General features: G+C 40.6%; 1 protein-coding gene across 3 annotated transcripts in view; it reads left to right on the top strand.

Moving 5' to 3' along the window:
- The window catches only part of SPIB (Spi-B transcription factor), a 36,625-nt gene that overhangs the window by 13,598 nt on the left and 8,169 nt on the right, over positions 1-14,858 (top strand). For 2 of the 3 annotated variants that reach the window (XM_040327563.1, XM_040327561.1), the window contains exons 3-4: positions 2,311-2,401; positions 11,152-11,324. In XM_040327563.1, coding sequence (XP_040183497.1) covers positions 2,311-2,401; positions 11,152-11,324 — 264 coding nt within the window. The remainder of the gene's footprint in view (positions 1-2,310; positions 2,402-11,151; positions 11,325-14,858) is intronic. The other variant, XM_040327562.1, reaches the window with a different exon arrangement.

The following is a 14,858-nucleotide window of genomic DNA, read 5'->3' as shown; positions in this document are numbered from 1 at the left end:
GTATCCATCCCCATTCACTGCCCATAGGGTGTTTGAATGCTACGCACCAAATAATAACTTCATGTTGGGTGAATTCAAATTCTTCAAGTGGTGGAATTGTTTCTAGACTGACTTAAATGTAGGGTCAGGACTACGAGGGAAATAGTATGCAAAGTGCACATGCCTTTGGACCAGCATTAATCCAATTCACATCTTCTAGCTCCAAGACATCCATCCTAAACCAGTTGGTCAGACTTGCAGAGTTTGAAGAGAAAGTTGCAGTAAAACATGTAACATATTACAGCTAGTAGACCCCAGAGGTTCCTAAGTTTGGACATTTGGTACCAGAAATAGGAGGTATTGAGTACCCAACAAAACATTTTTCAAAGTGCCCGCTGCTCTGTTTAATATACTTGCTATGCCATATTCAGACTGTTGTGCATTGGTATCTTTTTGTAGCCATTTTGGTGCATATGTAACATTTGATGTACCTACGTAAAGGGATATTTGTATATCCATTACCACCGATTACTACAGTTGTCATTGTCACTGAACCTTGAAATCATACTTCTATACACAGAGTTTTCTGTGTGAATAATATAGCACTCCGTTTCCAAAACAGATATGGCAAATGATAAGTACTAAATTATAAGTTCAGATCCTTCAACATGAACTCTTCCATAACGTACTTGGAATTTAAAGGTTCAGTTCATGCACATCCAATATTGAAAGTATGGGTAAAGCATGATGGGCTGAGTCAAACTGGTTTCTTATGTCTTGGAATTTCAAACAATGGGATCAGTTTTTCTAAGATTTAGGGTGTACCTGACCACCTGTATGTGTTTCAGCTCCTTCCTGTTGTATTCTTCACAATAAAAAAAAAAAGCTAGCTGAGAAGGCTGAAACCCATAACAATCGCCATATCATGTGAGCAGACTGAGAACATCAAGACTGGGTTTCTCACCATTAGAGTGCCCAAGTGATCTAAGAAACTATCCAATAGTCTATTACTCAAACATCTATCAAAATTTAAAATATTGGTTTTGGTTGAACTAACTCTTAAGCCGTGTACACACGACCATTTTTAATGTTCTAGAATTCTTGTCAAGCCTGCCTTGCATACACACGATCGTGAAAAAAAAATGCTCGAGCAAAGCGCGACGCCACTATAAAGGGGAACTTCCATTCAGATGGCGCCACCCTTTGGGCTGCTTTTGCTGATTTCGAGTCAGTAAAAGTTTGGTGAGAGACGATTCACGCTTTTCAGTCTTTGTGCTTTTCAGTCTGTTACAGCGTGACGAATGTGCTATCTTCATTACAAACGCTAGTTTTACCAGAACGAGTGCTCCGGTCTCATAACTTGCTTCTGAGCATGCACACGACCATTTTTCACGACGTGAAAAACGACAACGTGAAAAACGACAACGTGAAAAACGACGTGAAAAATTAGAGCATGTTCTAAATTTTTAATGCCCATTTTTCACGTCGAGAAAAATGCTCTGGAGCCTACACGTTTTTAATGACCATTTTAAAAAATGAAATTTTTCACGTCATGAAAAACAGTCGTGTGTACGCGGCATCATACTTGCCTTCCTTTTGTTTCCCTGCTGCTCTGTTCAGTCACCATGAGCAAAAGCAATGTGTAAACCAGTAGGGGAAAGAGACCGCCGCTCCAGATGAGTGCACTCCGGTGGTGAGTCTGAACTCAGAGAGATCCAATGGGTGCAGGCAATACACGAAGCATAAATGGAAGCAAAAAGGTATGGACAGCCGCACTCCGATAAATGTAAAAAACAATAAAAGCCTTTAATCCAGTAAAAAGCCACTGCACAAACAGAGAAACAGCAAACGGTGGATTAATATAGCTGACGCGTTTCACATTGTTATACAATGCTTAGTCATAGCTGACTATGACTAAGCATTGTATAACAATGTGAAACACGTCAGCTATATTACTGGATTAAAGGCTTTTATTGTTTTTTACATTTATCGGAGTGCGGCTGTCCATACCTTTTTGCTTCCATTTATGCAATGTGTAAACAACATGCCACTGGAGTTATAACTTACACAGGGCTCCTCGTGTGACAGCGCTGACTGGCCCAACACTTTTGGGTATGGGTATCAAGGAGCATGTGACATAGTCCATGTACTTTTGTACTAGGTATTTCCTTTGGCACCCTAGACTAAAGTGGAAGGAAAGATGTGTGTGTATATATTATATATATATTGTTTTTTTTTTTATAATTTTTCTGTGACACTTTTTAAATATTCATAATATAATTAAAGCTATTCTAATTTTCATTTTTTTTTTTTACTCGCTTTTCTCTTTAGCAGTATCCAGATATGATGCTTCAGGAATTGGAAGCTTTTCCTAAACACCATAATAACTTCCCACAGACCAACGAGGCTGATCCTCACATAGGTAAAGATTTATCCATCTTTTAAAAGGCATACATTAGGACTTGCATAGCAACGTGTCAGCATTCCTAGCCATCAGGGCTTCTTAACTAGAGAAAAAAAAAATGCAGGTTCCAAACTACGACAGGCCTTTTATAAATGCAAAGGCTTTTTGTGAACGAGAACTAGAATTACATTTCTTATGTCCATGCATTTTGCCTTTGCAGGAGTTTGCAGCTAAAGGCATGACAGTGCATCTGATGTGAAAAAGGCCTTTAGTATTTGAGTACCAACATCATGAGGATTTGTTAGTTAAATAAGGATGATATCTGGAGACAGCATACTATTATGTGTAGCAAACTTTATTGCTTCATATCCTAATTCTGCATATGAACAAACTCATTTCGAAAGCCAACAGGGTACAAGTGTTGAGTGTAGGGTGATCAAATATCCTATCTCAGGGCACCAGTGTTGGAAAGAGATAGGTGGATTCATAAAGACCGCCGCATCTTTAAGGCGGCGTAGCGTATCGTATTTACGCTACGCCGCCTTAAGTTAGATAGGCAAGTACTGTATTCACAAAGTACTTGCCTCCTAACTTACGACGGCGTTGCGTAAATGTGGCCGGCGTAAGCGCGCCTAATTCAAATTAGGCTGAGGGGCGTGTTTTATGTTAACGGGGAGTGACCTGACGTAATTGAAGTTTTTTACGAACGGCACATGCGCCGTCCGTGTACACATCCCAGTGAAGTACGCCGCAAGGACGTTTTGGTTTCGACGTGGACGTAAATTACGTCCAGCCCTATTCACGGACGACTTACGCAAACAACGTAAAACTTTCAAATTTCGACACGGGAACGACGGCCATACTTAACATTACTAGTCCAGCTATTTGATGGAATAACTTTACGCCTGAAAATGCCTTACGTAAACGGCGTATCTTTACTGCGACGGGCGCACGTACGTTCGTGAATAGGCGTATCTAGTGATTTACATATTCTACGCTGAACTCAATGGAAGCGCCACCTAGCGGCCAGCCTAAATATTGCACCCTAAGATACGACGGCGCAGGCTGTCGTATCTTAGCTAGGTTTAGGTGTATCTCAGTTTGAGAATACACTTAAACTTAGGACGGTGCAGATTCCGAGTTAGGTCGGCCTACCTCTTTCTGAATCCACCTAAGAATCTTTTACCCTGTGTAAGCTCTGACCAGGTTGACCTGAAGCTTACGTGGGATGATGGGGCTTCATTTCTTCACTATGGGTGAATGGGTTGGAAGCAATAGCTCTGTTCAGGACTATACTATGGCTGCTAGCTTTTCTAAAAGGTAGTAAATCGTTTTCTAATACAGTATATTGTTGATGGATTGGTGTGGAATAAGATTTGTTTATGAAATAAAAGCTGTAAGGGGCTCTCAGGGTTACATATTACTGTTACTAAAGATAAGTAAATTATAGAGCATGCACTAATAAACGGTTACGTCCAACTGCATCTATATCCCTATATGAGATTATAATCAAAAAAGTCCCCGAAACCGGGTATGGCATGGGATTTTAAGGATGCATGTTGTAATAAAATTCCAACATGCATCCTTAAAATCCCATGCCATACCCTGTTTTCGGGGACTTTTTGGATGACTGTTACTAGTCTTTATGCTAATCTTATGGCACTGTCTGTAGCCAAACAAGGACCCCTTTGGTGCGCAGAGATGAATTAACGCTAAACTCCAGGCAACCAGCTAAATACACAGATATTGGGAAGCTGCTTTACCTGACAAAGGATTTGTATTTCTGTTTATTTAGTCCTAAAACTCACACAGCTCTGCCAAACAGCAAAGTCCTACCTGGCAGGGGAGAGGACACAATCTTTTCCACTCACTCCTATCCTGACAGCGGACAGTGAAAGGAAGCGCAACAAGATGTTGGGCTCAACTGTCTGTCACTCTGCTCTCTCCTCCCATCAGCATGCTCCTTGCACTGCAACATATCTGATCAGCTCCTTGTGCTGTTTCTCACTCCTCCTCTTTGTACTCTGCTGTACAAGGACTGCATGATGCTGATAACAGTTCAGGTACTAACATTGTTTATATATATATATATATATATATATATATATATATATATATATATATATATATATATATATATAGTGTGTGTATTGATGATTACATTATTTTTTGTGTCTTTCATATCTGCCTGGAGTTCAGCTTTAAAATATCATGGCAGCAGTAAGCTTTTAGGCAAGTGGCATATGCCCATTAAAACGGGTCGTATATATAAAGATACAGGCTTGCCTGTGTCTATTTACTTTGTCCTTAATATCTGACCTTACCTTATGACTAAAAAGCTCTTCACTTGCTTAAGGCACAAATACAAAGACCTTGTTACGACTTGAGGTGTCATGCAAATGACCCTCTAGAAAATTTGCAAGAGTGCTGTATGGAAAAATGTAGCTGGCAGATAAATAACATGGTAAAACAAAGGTACTAGTGTCTCCTACCTGCACCTGAACCCTGTCACTAGCACTCCAGTTATCACTATCTCTGTGTGTTGCTATTATCTCATCCCCCTTCTCCTGAACAGGTGAAATAAACTTGAGATAACCCATTCATTACTGGAGCCTACACTCTCTTTCAAGCTATATGCAGCCTTGGTTTGCCCATATCTCTGGTTATAATCCAGATCAAGTGAGTTTTAGGTTCCCCTAACCACAAAAAGGGTATCAAGGTGCATAAGCCAGTTATGTCTGCTGGTAAATCACTAAATACAAATGTTTGACTTGACATGCTTAGCTCATGCATTGGGTAGAGAGTTGACATGTTTAGCTCATGCATTGGGTAGAGAGTTGACATGTTTAGTGCATGCATTGGGTAGAGAGTTGACATGTTTAGTGCATGCATTGGGTAGAGAGTTGACATGTTTAGCGCATGCATTGGGTAGAGAGTTGACATGTTTAGCTCATGCATTGGGTAGAGAGTTGACATGTTTAGCGCATGCATTGGGTAGAGAGTTGACATGTTTAGTGCATGCATTGGGTAGAGAGTTGACATGTTTAGTGCATGCATTGGGTAGAGAGTTGACATGTTTAGTGCATGCATTGGGTAGAGAGTTGACATGTTTAGTGCATGCATTGGGTAGAGAGTTGACATGTTTAGTGCATGCATTGGGTAGAGAGTTGACATGTTTAGTGCATGCATTGGGTAGAGGAAAGATGCATGCTGACAACTGCTAGCACTTTATCTAGGCAAATAAAGCAATAATCACCTGTATAACCACTAGACACTAGATTGTTACATTATCCAACTGACAAATAGATGGACCAATTTTTATCTTATGTCTATGAGAATACCCAACGTTCGGAGGTGGCTAACAAGGACACCCTTTAGCAAAACATTTCTAGGCCAAAGGACACACTACTTTTGCCGTAATCCACTGAAAGCCACTGTACATAATGGCCCAGATTCTTGTACGAGTTACACCGGCGTATCTTCAGATACGCCGTCGTAACTCTGAGTTTGTGGCGTCGTATCTATGCGCCTGATTCTTAGAATCAGTTACGCATAGATTTCTATTAGATCCGACCGGCGTAAGTCTCTTACGCCGTCGTATCTAAGTTGCATATTTACGCTGGCCGCTAGGTGGCGCTTCCGTCGATTTACGCATCGAATATGGTAATGAGCTAGATACGCCGATTCTCAAAACGTACGTGCGACCGGCGCATTTTTTTACGTCATTTGCGTAAGGCTTTTGTCGGCGTATAGTTACCCCTGCTCTATGAGGCGTACCAATGTTAGGTATGGACGTCGGAACAGCGTCAAATTTTTTACGTTTTACGTCGTTTGCGTAAGTCGTCCGTGATTGGGGCTGGACGTAAGTTACGTTCCCGTCGACTAGTCATTGAGCGGGCGCAATTTAATTTGAAAATTCGAAGTGAAACTGAGCATGCGCCGTTCGAAAAAAGCGTGAATTACGTGGGGTCAAGATTAATTTCAATAAAACACGCCCACCACTTCCACATTTGAATTAGGCGGGCTTACGTCGGCCCAGTTACACTACGCTGGCGTAACTTAAAGCGCAAGTTCTTTGAGAATACGGGACATGCCGCTCTAAGTTACGGCGGCGTAGTGTATCTCAGATGCGCTACGCCCGCCTAAAGATAGGCGATTCTATGAGAATCTGGGCCAATGTACCCATCTTCTTTGCTGACGTCAGCAGGAGGCTGGCTGTTTGTTCCAGGTCCTAGAAGCCAGCACTTGATAACGGGCCACTGCTAATATGCAGTATATTCTACATACCGTAGTCCCAATGCCTCCTGGGATGCCTGACATTAGTATCCCAGAAAATGTGATCCCTCCATTCAAAAAAAAAGGTGAGAGGATAAGTAAAATAAAAATAAATATGTAAAAAAAAGTGAAAGTCCACTTAAAGGCAGTTTTAAAGGCATCAACAAAGGAAGCAAAGCAAAAAAAAAGGAGGAAATAAATCCCTTGTACAATTAAACGTTGAGCAGCCCTTCTTCATCTACCCTGGCAAACAATCTGCCACAGTTAGGGCTAGATTCAGGTAGGGGCGCGCATTGTTACGGCGGCGCAGCGTATCGTATTTACGCTACGCCGCCATAAGTTAGAGAGGCAAGTGCTGTATTCACAAAGCACTTGCCTTCTAAGTTGCGGCGGCGTAGCGTAAATGGGGCCGGCGTAAGCGCGCGTAATTCAAATGTGGATGAGGGGGCGTGTTTTATGTTAATTCTTGGTGACCTGAAGTGATTGACGTTTTTCCAGAACGGCACATGCGCCGTCTGTGGAATTTCCCAGTGTGCATTGCTCCAAAGTACGCCGCAAGGACGTCATTGGTTTCGACGTGAACGTAAATTACGTCCAGCCCTATTCGCGAACGACTTGCGCAAACGACGTAAAAAATTCAAATTTCGACTCGGGAACGACGGCCATACTTAACATTGCGTGCGCCTCCTAATAGCAGGAGTAACCTTACGCCGAAAAAGCCTAACGTAAACGACGTAAAAAAATAGCGCCGGGCGTACGTAAATTTGTGAATCGGCGTATCTAGGTCATTTGCATATTCTACGCCGAAAACGACGGAAGCGCCACCTAGCGGCCAGCCTAAATATGCACCCTAAGATACGACGGTGTAAGAGACTTACGCCAGTCACATCTTAGGCTAATGTCGGCGTATCTTGCTTTCTGAATACAGAAAGAAGATACGCCGGCGTAAATTCTCTCTGAATCTAGTCCTTAGGGCCAAATCCTCAAAAGAGATACGACGGAGTAACTGCTGTTACTCCGTCGTATCCCTGGTCCTAACTATGGAACTGATCCACAGAATCAGTTTTCCATAGTTAGGGAGAAGATCCGGCATGTGTAATTGAATTACACTGCCGGATCTTAGGTGGAAACCGCATCCGCCGCTGGGGGCATTTCGTGTCGAAATGCCGCCTCGGGTATGCAAATGAGCACTTACGGAGATCCACGAAGCTTTTCTGCTTCGTTTTTTCTCCGTAAGTATTAAGTCGCAATCCACAAAGCCCGGCGTAACGTAATTTCGCGCTATGCACGTCGGGAAAATGACGTCACGAGCATGCGCAGTACGGCCGGCGCGGGAGCGCGCCTCATTTAAATGGGAATCGCCCCCATGAAATGAGGAACGCCTTGCGCCGGCGGAATTTAAGTTACACGGCCAGAAATTTCTAGGTAAGTGCTTTGTGGATCGGGCACTTAGGTAGAAATTTTAAGGCAGTGTAACTTAAATTAGAATTTCGCCGTTACGCCGGGTCTTTGTGGATTTGGCCCTTAGTTTTTAGAATTTCTACTTCTATTCTTTTTTTCCATTCTCTGCTGTATTCTTCTGTGACCGCAGGTTGCACAGCTCCAGAGAGTGTGCCTATGACAGCCTAGGCATACATGGTGTGGGTTGAATGATACTGGGCGTCATTCAACCCAAAAGATGAGACATAGCCAGGAACTGTGGAGGATGGTGTTGGTGTTTTTATTTTTATTTTTTTGATGGGGAACAATGAAAAAAAATCTGAAGTTGTGCTTTCAGAATGAACATGCAGATTCCTAAATAAATCCAATGGTGTTTGGTTCCTTTGTACATTTTACATTTTTGACACAGTATAGGTAACAGCTATTTGTCAGTCAATGACCTCTCCTAAAAGTACATTATTTATATTTTGAATGTAACTGTCTCAGGGTCACGCCATTGTTTGACTGCTCTGCCCAGCAGCAGCTGTATGCTTATTAGCACCAGCTTCCCACCAAACAGACCTGCCTGTAAAATCATCACTCAGCAGTTTTTATGCAAATTGCTGTAGGAGTGCCATATAGGCAGCTATAAAGTGACATCTGTGAGCCTCAGCACTTTTTAAATACCTGTAGGTATTTTTTTTTTATTATTATTATTTACAAGTTCTGGTTTGCTGTGTCAAAGTTTAACAAATGATAAATTATGATTTGTTCTTTTATAAATATACATTTGGGAGAACTTCTAAGCTACCTGTCACATAGAAAACATACACAACAGGCTAGATTTAAATTGCTGCAGTTCTTTAAAATACACGATTGTCAAATGTAAATCAGGGAATCGGTTATTGTATTTAACACATGAACAAGGCACGGTTTACATTTTCTTTTAAACATGGCTTCAGCAGCACTCAGAAAGACCCCATTGCATGGACTGTAAGCAATGCAATAGGGTGATTAGTTAACCACTTAAGCCCCGGGCCATTTGGCTGGCCAAAGACCAGAGCACTTTTTGCGATTCGGCACTGCGTCGCTTTAACTGACAATTGCGCGGTCGTGCGACGTGGCTCCCAAACAAAATTGATGTCACCTTTTCCCCCCACAAATAGAGCTTTCTTTTTGTGGTATTTGATCACCTCTGTGGTTTTTATTTTTTGTGCTATACATTTTGAAAAAAATTCAAAATTTTTTACTTGTTGCTATAATAAATATCCCCCAAAAATATATATAACAATTTGTTTTCCCCTCAGTTTAGGCCGATACGTATTCTTCTACATATTTTTGATAAAAAAAATCGCAATAAGCGTTTATCGATTGGTTTGCGCAAAAGTTATAGCGTCTACAAAATAGGGGATAGCTTTATGGCATTTTTATTAATATTTTTTTTTTACTAGTAATGACGGTGATCAGCGACTTTTATCTTGACTGCGACATTATAGCGGACACTTTTGACGGCATTTTGGGACCATTGTCATTGATACAGCGAACAGTGCTATACAAATGCACTGATTACTGTAAAAATGACACTGGCAAGGAATGTGTTAACCAGTAAGGGCCACTGAAAGGGGTTAGGTGTGTTCTAGGGAGTGCTTCTAACTGTAAGGGGGATGGGCTGTGTGTGACACAACACTGATCACCACTCCCGATTACAGGGAGCTGTGATCAGTGTCACTAGGAAGAATGGGGAAATGCTTGTTTACATGAGCATTTCCCTGTTCTTCCTCTCCGTGAGATGATCGCGGGTATCTTTGCGGACATCGAGTCCGCGGGACCACGGTCGGAGTCACGGAGCTTGCAGGGCGTGCACGGCCACGATGCCACATCTTATATGCAACGTATAAATATGTCAATCTGCCCATCTGTGCCATTCTGCCAACGTATATCGGCGTGAGCCTGTCGTCAATCGGTTAAGGTATGACTAAAGTCTTTTTTTTTTTAGTTTTGGATAGAACGGAGAGGGATTAGAACACCTGTCAGCTTTTATTGCTGTCTGTGCCCCCGTTAGGGGATTCACTTTCTCTATTTGTCATGTTTACTGTAAAGTAAAGAAAATCCCAAGTTGTCCCAAGAAGAGGGGAAATCTTCCAATGTGGACACTAGTTCCAGTGACAGGTGTTTCGTTCACTTTGGAGGAATCTTCTCTCACTTCTTGTTGTTGTTATGGAACAGAAAGGGAAGGGAAATCTCCCCAATTAGACACAGATGGCAAAAAAGTTGGGTTATAACCCTCCTTTACTCTATCCAAGATAATAAAAAAAGCTTTGTCCCAGGGGCGGACTGACAACTCATGGGGCCCCCGGGCAATAGAAGATTTTGGGGCCCCTGGGCTTACAGATGGCCACCACGCCAGGAGGCAGTGCAGAGGCGGGGAAGCTAAAATCTTGGGATTTTCACATCAAAAGCATGTCGGTTTCGGACATATCAGGGACAGATGTAAAAAAAACATAGATTTTTACATCCTGTCCCTGGTTTTACTGAGCCTGGCAACCCTGATGGGGTCCCCTAGTGGCATGGGGCCCTCGGGCAGTGCCAGAGTGACTCAATGGTCAGTCCGCCCCTGCTTTGTCCTGAATTTGACTTTAAGTTTGCAACTTAAAGTAGAATTTTGGTTGAAATTGACATTTTTTGCTTTTATCCATCCTTGTTATGGTTAGTGGGCTCAAATCAATAATTATTTTTGAGCATAGGGATGAGTAAGTTCAAAGAACAAGAATAAAAAAATCTTTCTTGAATGAACAAAATTTTAACTGTCAATGTGGTTTTTGTTCAGGAAAAATTGTACATATTGTGATGAGCATCTACTGTATATATTTGAATGCACAAAGAAACCTGTGAATTCAATTCAAGTAGCAAGACTGGACAAACATTTAAAGGATTTTGAGCGAATCTAGTTGACTCGATGATGGCAAGATCAAATATTCTGAAAACAAATTTTCTGAATTTCTGTATGAACGTTCAAATGAAATTCTACTGCCAAGTATGTTTGTTTGCTGACTCTTTCAATTTTTTTCTTTCAGACTTTGTGAACTGGATTGAGCCACAAGTTATTGAGAGTGATCAACTTACATCACTCTGGAACGTCCAGATGCCTTATCCCCAGGAAGCCTACCCCCACTACGGCCAAAATCTAGATGGCACAGCACCTTGTCCAACACCATGCCCAATGCCAGAAGAGCTGTACAACACTGAGGTAAGGATGGCGATAAATACACTAGTTCCAGGTTTCAATGTCCTAATTGATTGGTATAAGAATTTGTTGCCTGTGAAGATGCCTATCTATAATTAGTAGGCAACAGTATATGTGAAGTTGCATAGTAGAACTCTAATCAAGCAACAGCAGGGTAATATTAGATGTATGGAAATTGGCAAATTAAGATACCACGTGTAGGAGACTTATTTGAAGATATCTATGAATTTTCAAAATCTGAGAAGTACACCTGACTATCTACCTTATGTACAAATATGAGTTGAGTCATAAAATCCCAATTGTATGACTTTACTATGTTCTGTACTCGTGTCTTTTTAATTTTTTAATTATAAAAAAAATAATAAAAATAATCTATTGCCTGTAACAAGAAAATCTAGCTATCCTTCTGCAAAAAGTACATTAAATAGAAAATCATCTGATTACTTAATACAAGCCCAAAATCACACAGTGATTTGACAAATGTGTATGGATATACAGTATCTTACAAAAGTGAGTACACCCCTCACATTTTTGTAAATATTTTATTATATCTTTTCATGTGACAACACTGAAGAAATTACACTGCTACAATGTAAAGTAGTGAGTGTGCAGCTTGTATAACAGTGTAAAATGACTGTCCCCTCAAAATAACTCAACACACAGCCATTAATGTGTAAACTGCTGGCAACAAAGGTGAGTACACCCCCTAAGTTAAAATTTCCAAAGTGCCCAAATTGGGCCCGAAGTGTCAATATTTTGTGTGGCCAACAATATTTTCCAGCGCTGCCCTAACCCTCTTGGGCATGGAGCTCACCATAGCTCATTTTAGAGGTGTTTTTGGGGTCGTTATGTTGGAATTCATGTTTCCCTCAATGAACTGTAGCTCCCCAGTGTCGGCAGCACTCATGCACTTCCAGACCCTGACACTCCCACCACCATGCTTGACTGTATTCAAGACACACTTGTCAGTGTACTCCTTACCTGGTTGCCACCACACACGCTTGACACCATCTGTAATCCATGTCCCTAGTCTGCTTGTCTTTAGCAAACTGTTTGCAGGCTTTCTTGTGCATCATCTTTAGAAGAGGCTTCTTTCTGGGATGACAGCCATGCAGACCAATTTGATGCAGTGTGTGGCATATGGTCTGAGCACTGACAGGCTGACTCCCCACCCCTTCAACCTCTGCAGCAATGCTCATAGCACTAATATGTCTATTTCCCAAAGACAACCTATGGATATGACACTGAGCATGTGCACTCAACTTCTTTGGTCGACCAGGGTGAGGCCTGTTCTTAGTGGAACCTGTCCTGTCAAACTGCTGTATGGTGAAGCTTAGTTTCAGAGTCTTGGCAATCTTCTTATAGCCTAGGTCATCTTCATGTAGAGCAACAATTCTTTCTTTCAGATCCTCAGAGTTTTCATTACCATGAGGTGCCATGTTGAACTTCTAGTGACTAGTATGAGAGACTGAGAGTGATAACACCAAAATGTAACACACCTGCTTCCCATTCACACCTGAGACCTTGTAACCAATGTTAATTTTGTCGACTAAAACATTTTAGTCAACAAAATGAATACTATTTTAGTAGACTAAAATACGACTTAAACGAAAACAATTGAGATGACTAAAATATGACTAAAACTAAAATGGCATTTTAGTCAAAAGACTAAAATGGGACTAAAACTAAAATGCCATTTTAGTCAAAAGACTAAAACTAAAGTGAAATTTTACATCAAAATTTACACTGGTCTGTAGTGCATGTTTATACCACAATACCATTAATAATAACATATGAGATGTTTCACTCCAGCAGTATATAATGAGTTTGGAAATTGTACAGAAATGTTCACTAATTGTAATTACAATTTAATTATACCCATTAGATTTTAATCGACAAAAATTCGTTTTAGTCGACTAAAATGTACTAAAGATTTAGTTGACTAAATACAACTAAAACTAAAACAATTGCAGAAGACTAAAATGGGACTAAAACTAAAATGCCATTTTAGTCCTTAGACTAAGACTAAAACTAAATCGAAATTTGCTGCCAAAATTAACACTGCTTGTAACACACATGACACCGGGGAGTAAAAAATGGCTAATTGGGCCCAATTTGGAAGTTTTCACTTAGGGGTGTACTCACTTTTGTTGCCAGCGGTTTAGACATTAACCTCCCTGGCGGTATTCCAGAGTGTGGCTCTGGGTGCATTTTCAGTACCAAAAGCGGTAACCCTGAGCCACACTTGGGATTGCATCGCCGGATCCATGTACAGCTTACTTACCTTGTACCCTGGATCCTTCAATGTCTTCCCGCTGTGTCTGGGAGCCATGTCTCTGCTCGATTCACAGTGCCGAGCTCCGTTCCCTGAGGGCGGAGCGATGTACAGGGGACGGAGCTTGGCGCCAAATAAAAAAAGTAAAAAAAAAAACACAATACATATTATATATTACATTACTGTATCAAATAGTTTCACATCCCTAGTTGTCCAGTGCCCTGCATGCAGTTTTATAATATATATATTATATATATATCTATATATATATATATATATATATATATATATATATATATATATACTGTTCTTTCTGCCTGGAAACTGGAGATTGTCCATTGCAACCAAATAGTGTCCCTTAACGTCAAAAGTGCTTTTAGACCAATTAGAAAACAGCAATAATAAATTAAAATCACTTGCAGAATTGAGTAATAGTTATTTTAGGGGAAATTCATCATCAAACACTGAAAGTAATGACAGCGACAATTCTGCAACTGAGCAAATTTCAGTGTTTTTGATTTGATTACATTATTGAATACATTTTATTATTATTATTATATTATTATTTGTTATAATTATTTATAGTTATTATATTATACTTTATGATTTTGTGTTTCAAACTTTATCATACATCCCGGGTATGATAAAGTTTGAAACACAAAGTCTACTAGACTCTTGTTTGGACAGATTTAAGTGAATTATGTACCGCTTTAGGCATAAAAAATCAGACATAATCATACCACCAGGGAGTGTGTTGAGTTATTTTGAGGGGACAGCAAATTTACACTGTTATGCAAGCTGTGCACTCACTACTTTAACATTGTAACAATGTGTAATTTCTTCAGTGTTGTCACAAAATATTTACAAAAATGTGAGATACTATACATGAGACGTATTTATATGGCCATTTATATGGATTGAGTGATGATCTTTGCCTATATTTAGCGTCTAATTTTACTGGCATCAGATTTTACCATGAGTGGAGTGGTTTGGGCAACTGGAATATTTGTTTTTTTAACTAAAGGAAGGAATCTGTTGCTTTTGTTTTGCAATCAGAGTTGGATAGAACATTTTCTCACTGTTAATACTTTACTTAGGCACTATCCTGTCCTGCCTTGCTATATAATGTAGCTAAGGCACTCCTGGCTGTTATTGCTCGCCCCCACCATAACAGGAGCAAGCTCTTTCTCTAAATCACTCTTCCCCTTGCATGTACTTTTTTCCCGTGGCAATATGTCTTAGGTCAGCGATGCTGTGATGGA

The sequence above is a fragment of the Rana temporaria genome, chromosome 10, assembly GCF_905171775.1.
Source record: "Rana temporaria chromosome 10, aRanTem1.1, whole genome shotgun sequence".
Lineage (NCBI taxonomy): Eukaryota > Metazoa > Chordata > Amphibia > Anura > Ranidae > Rana > Rana temporaria.
This window is presented reverse-complemented; position numbering and strand designations above follow the sequence as displayed.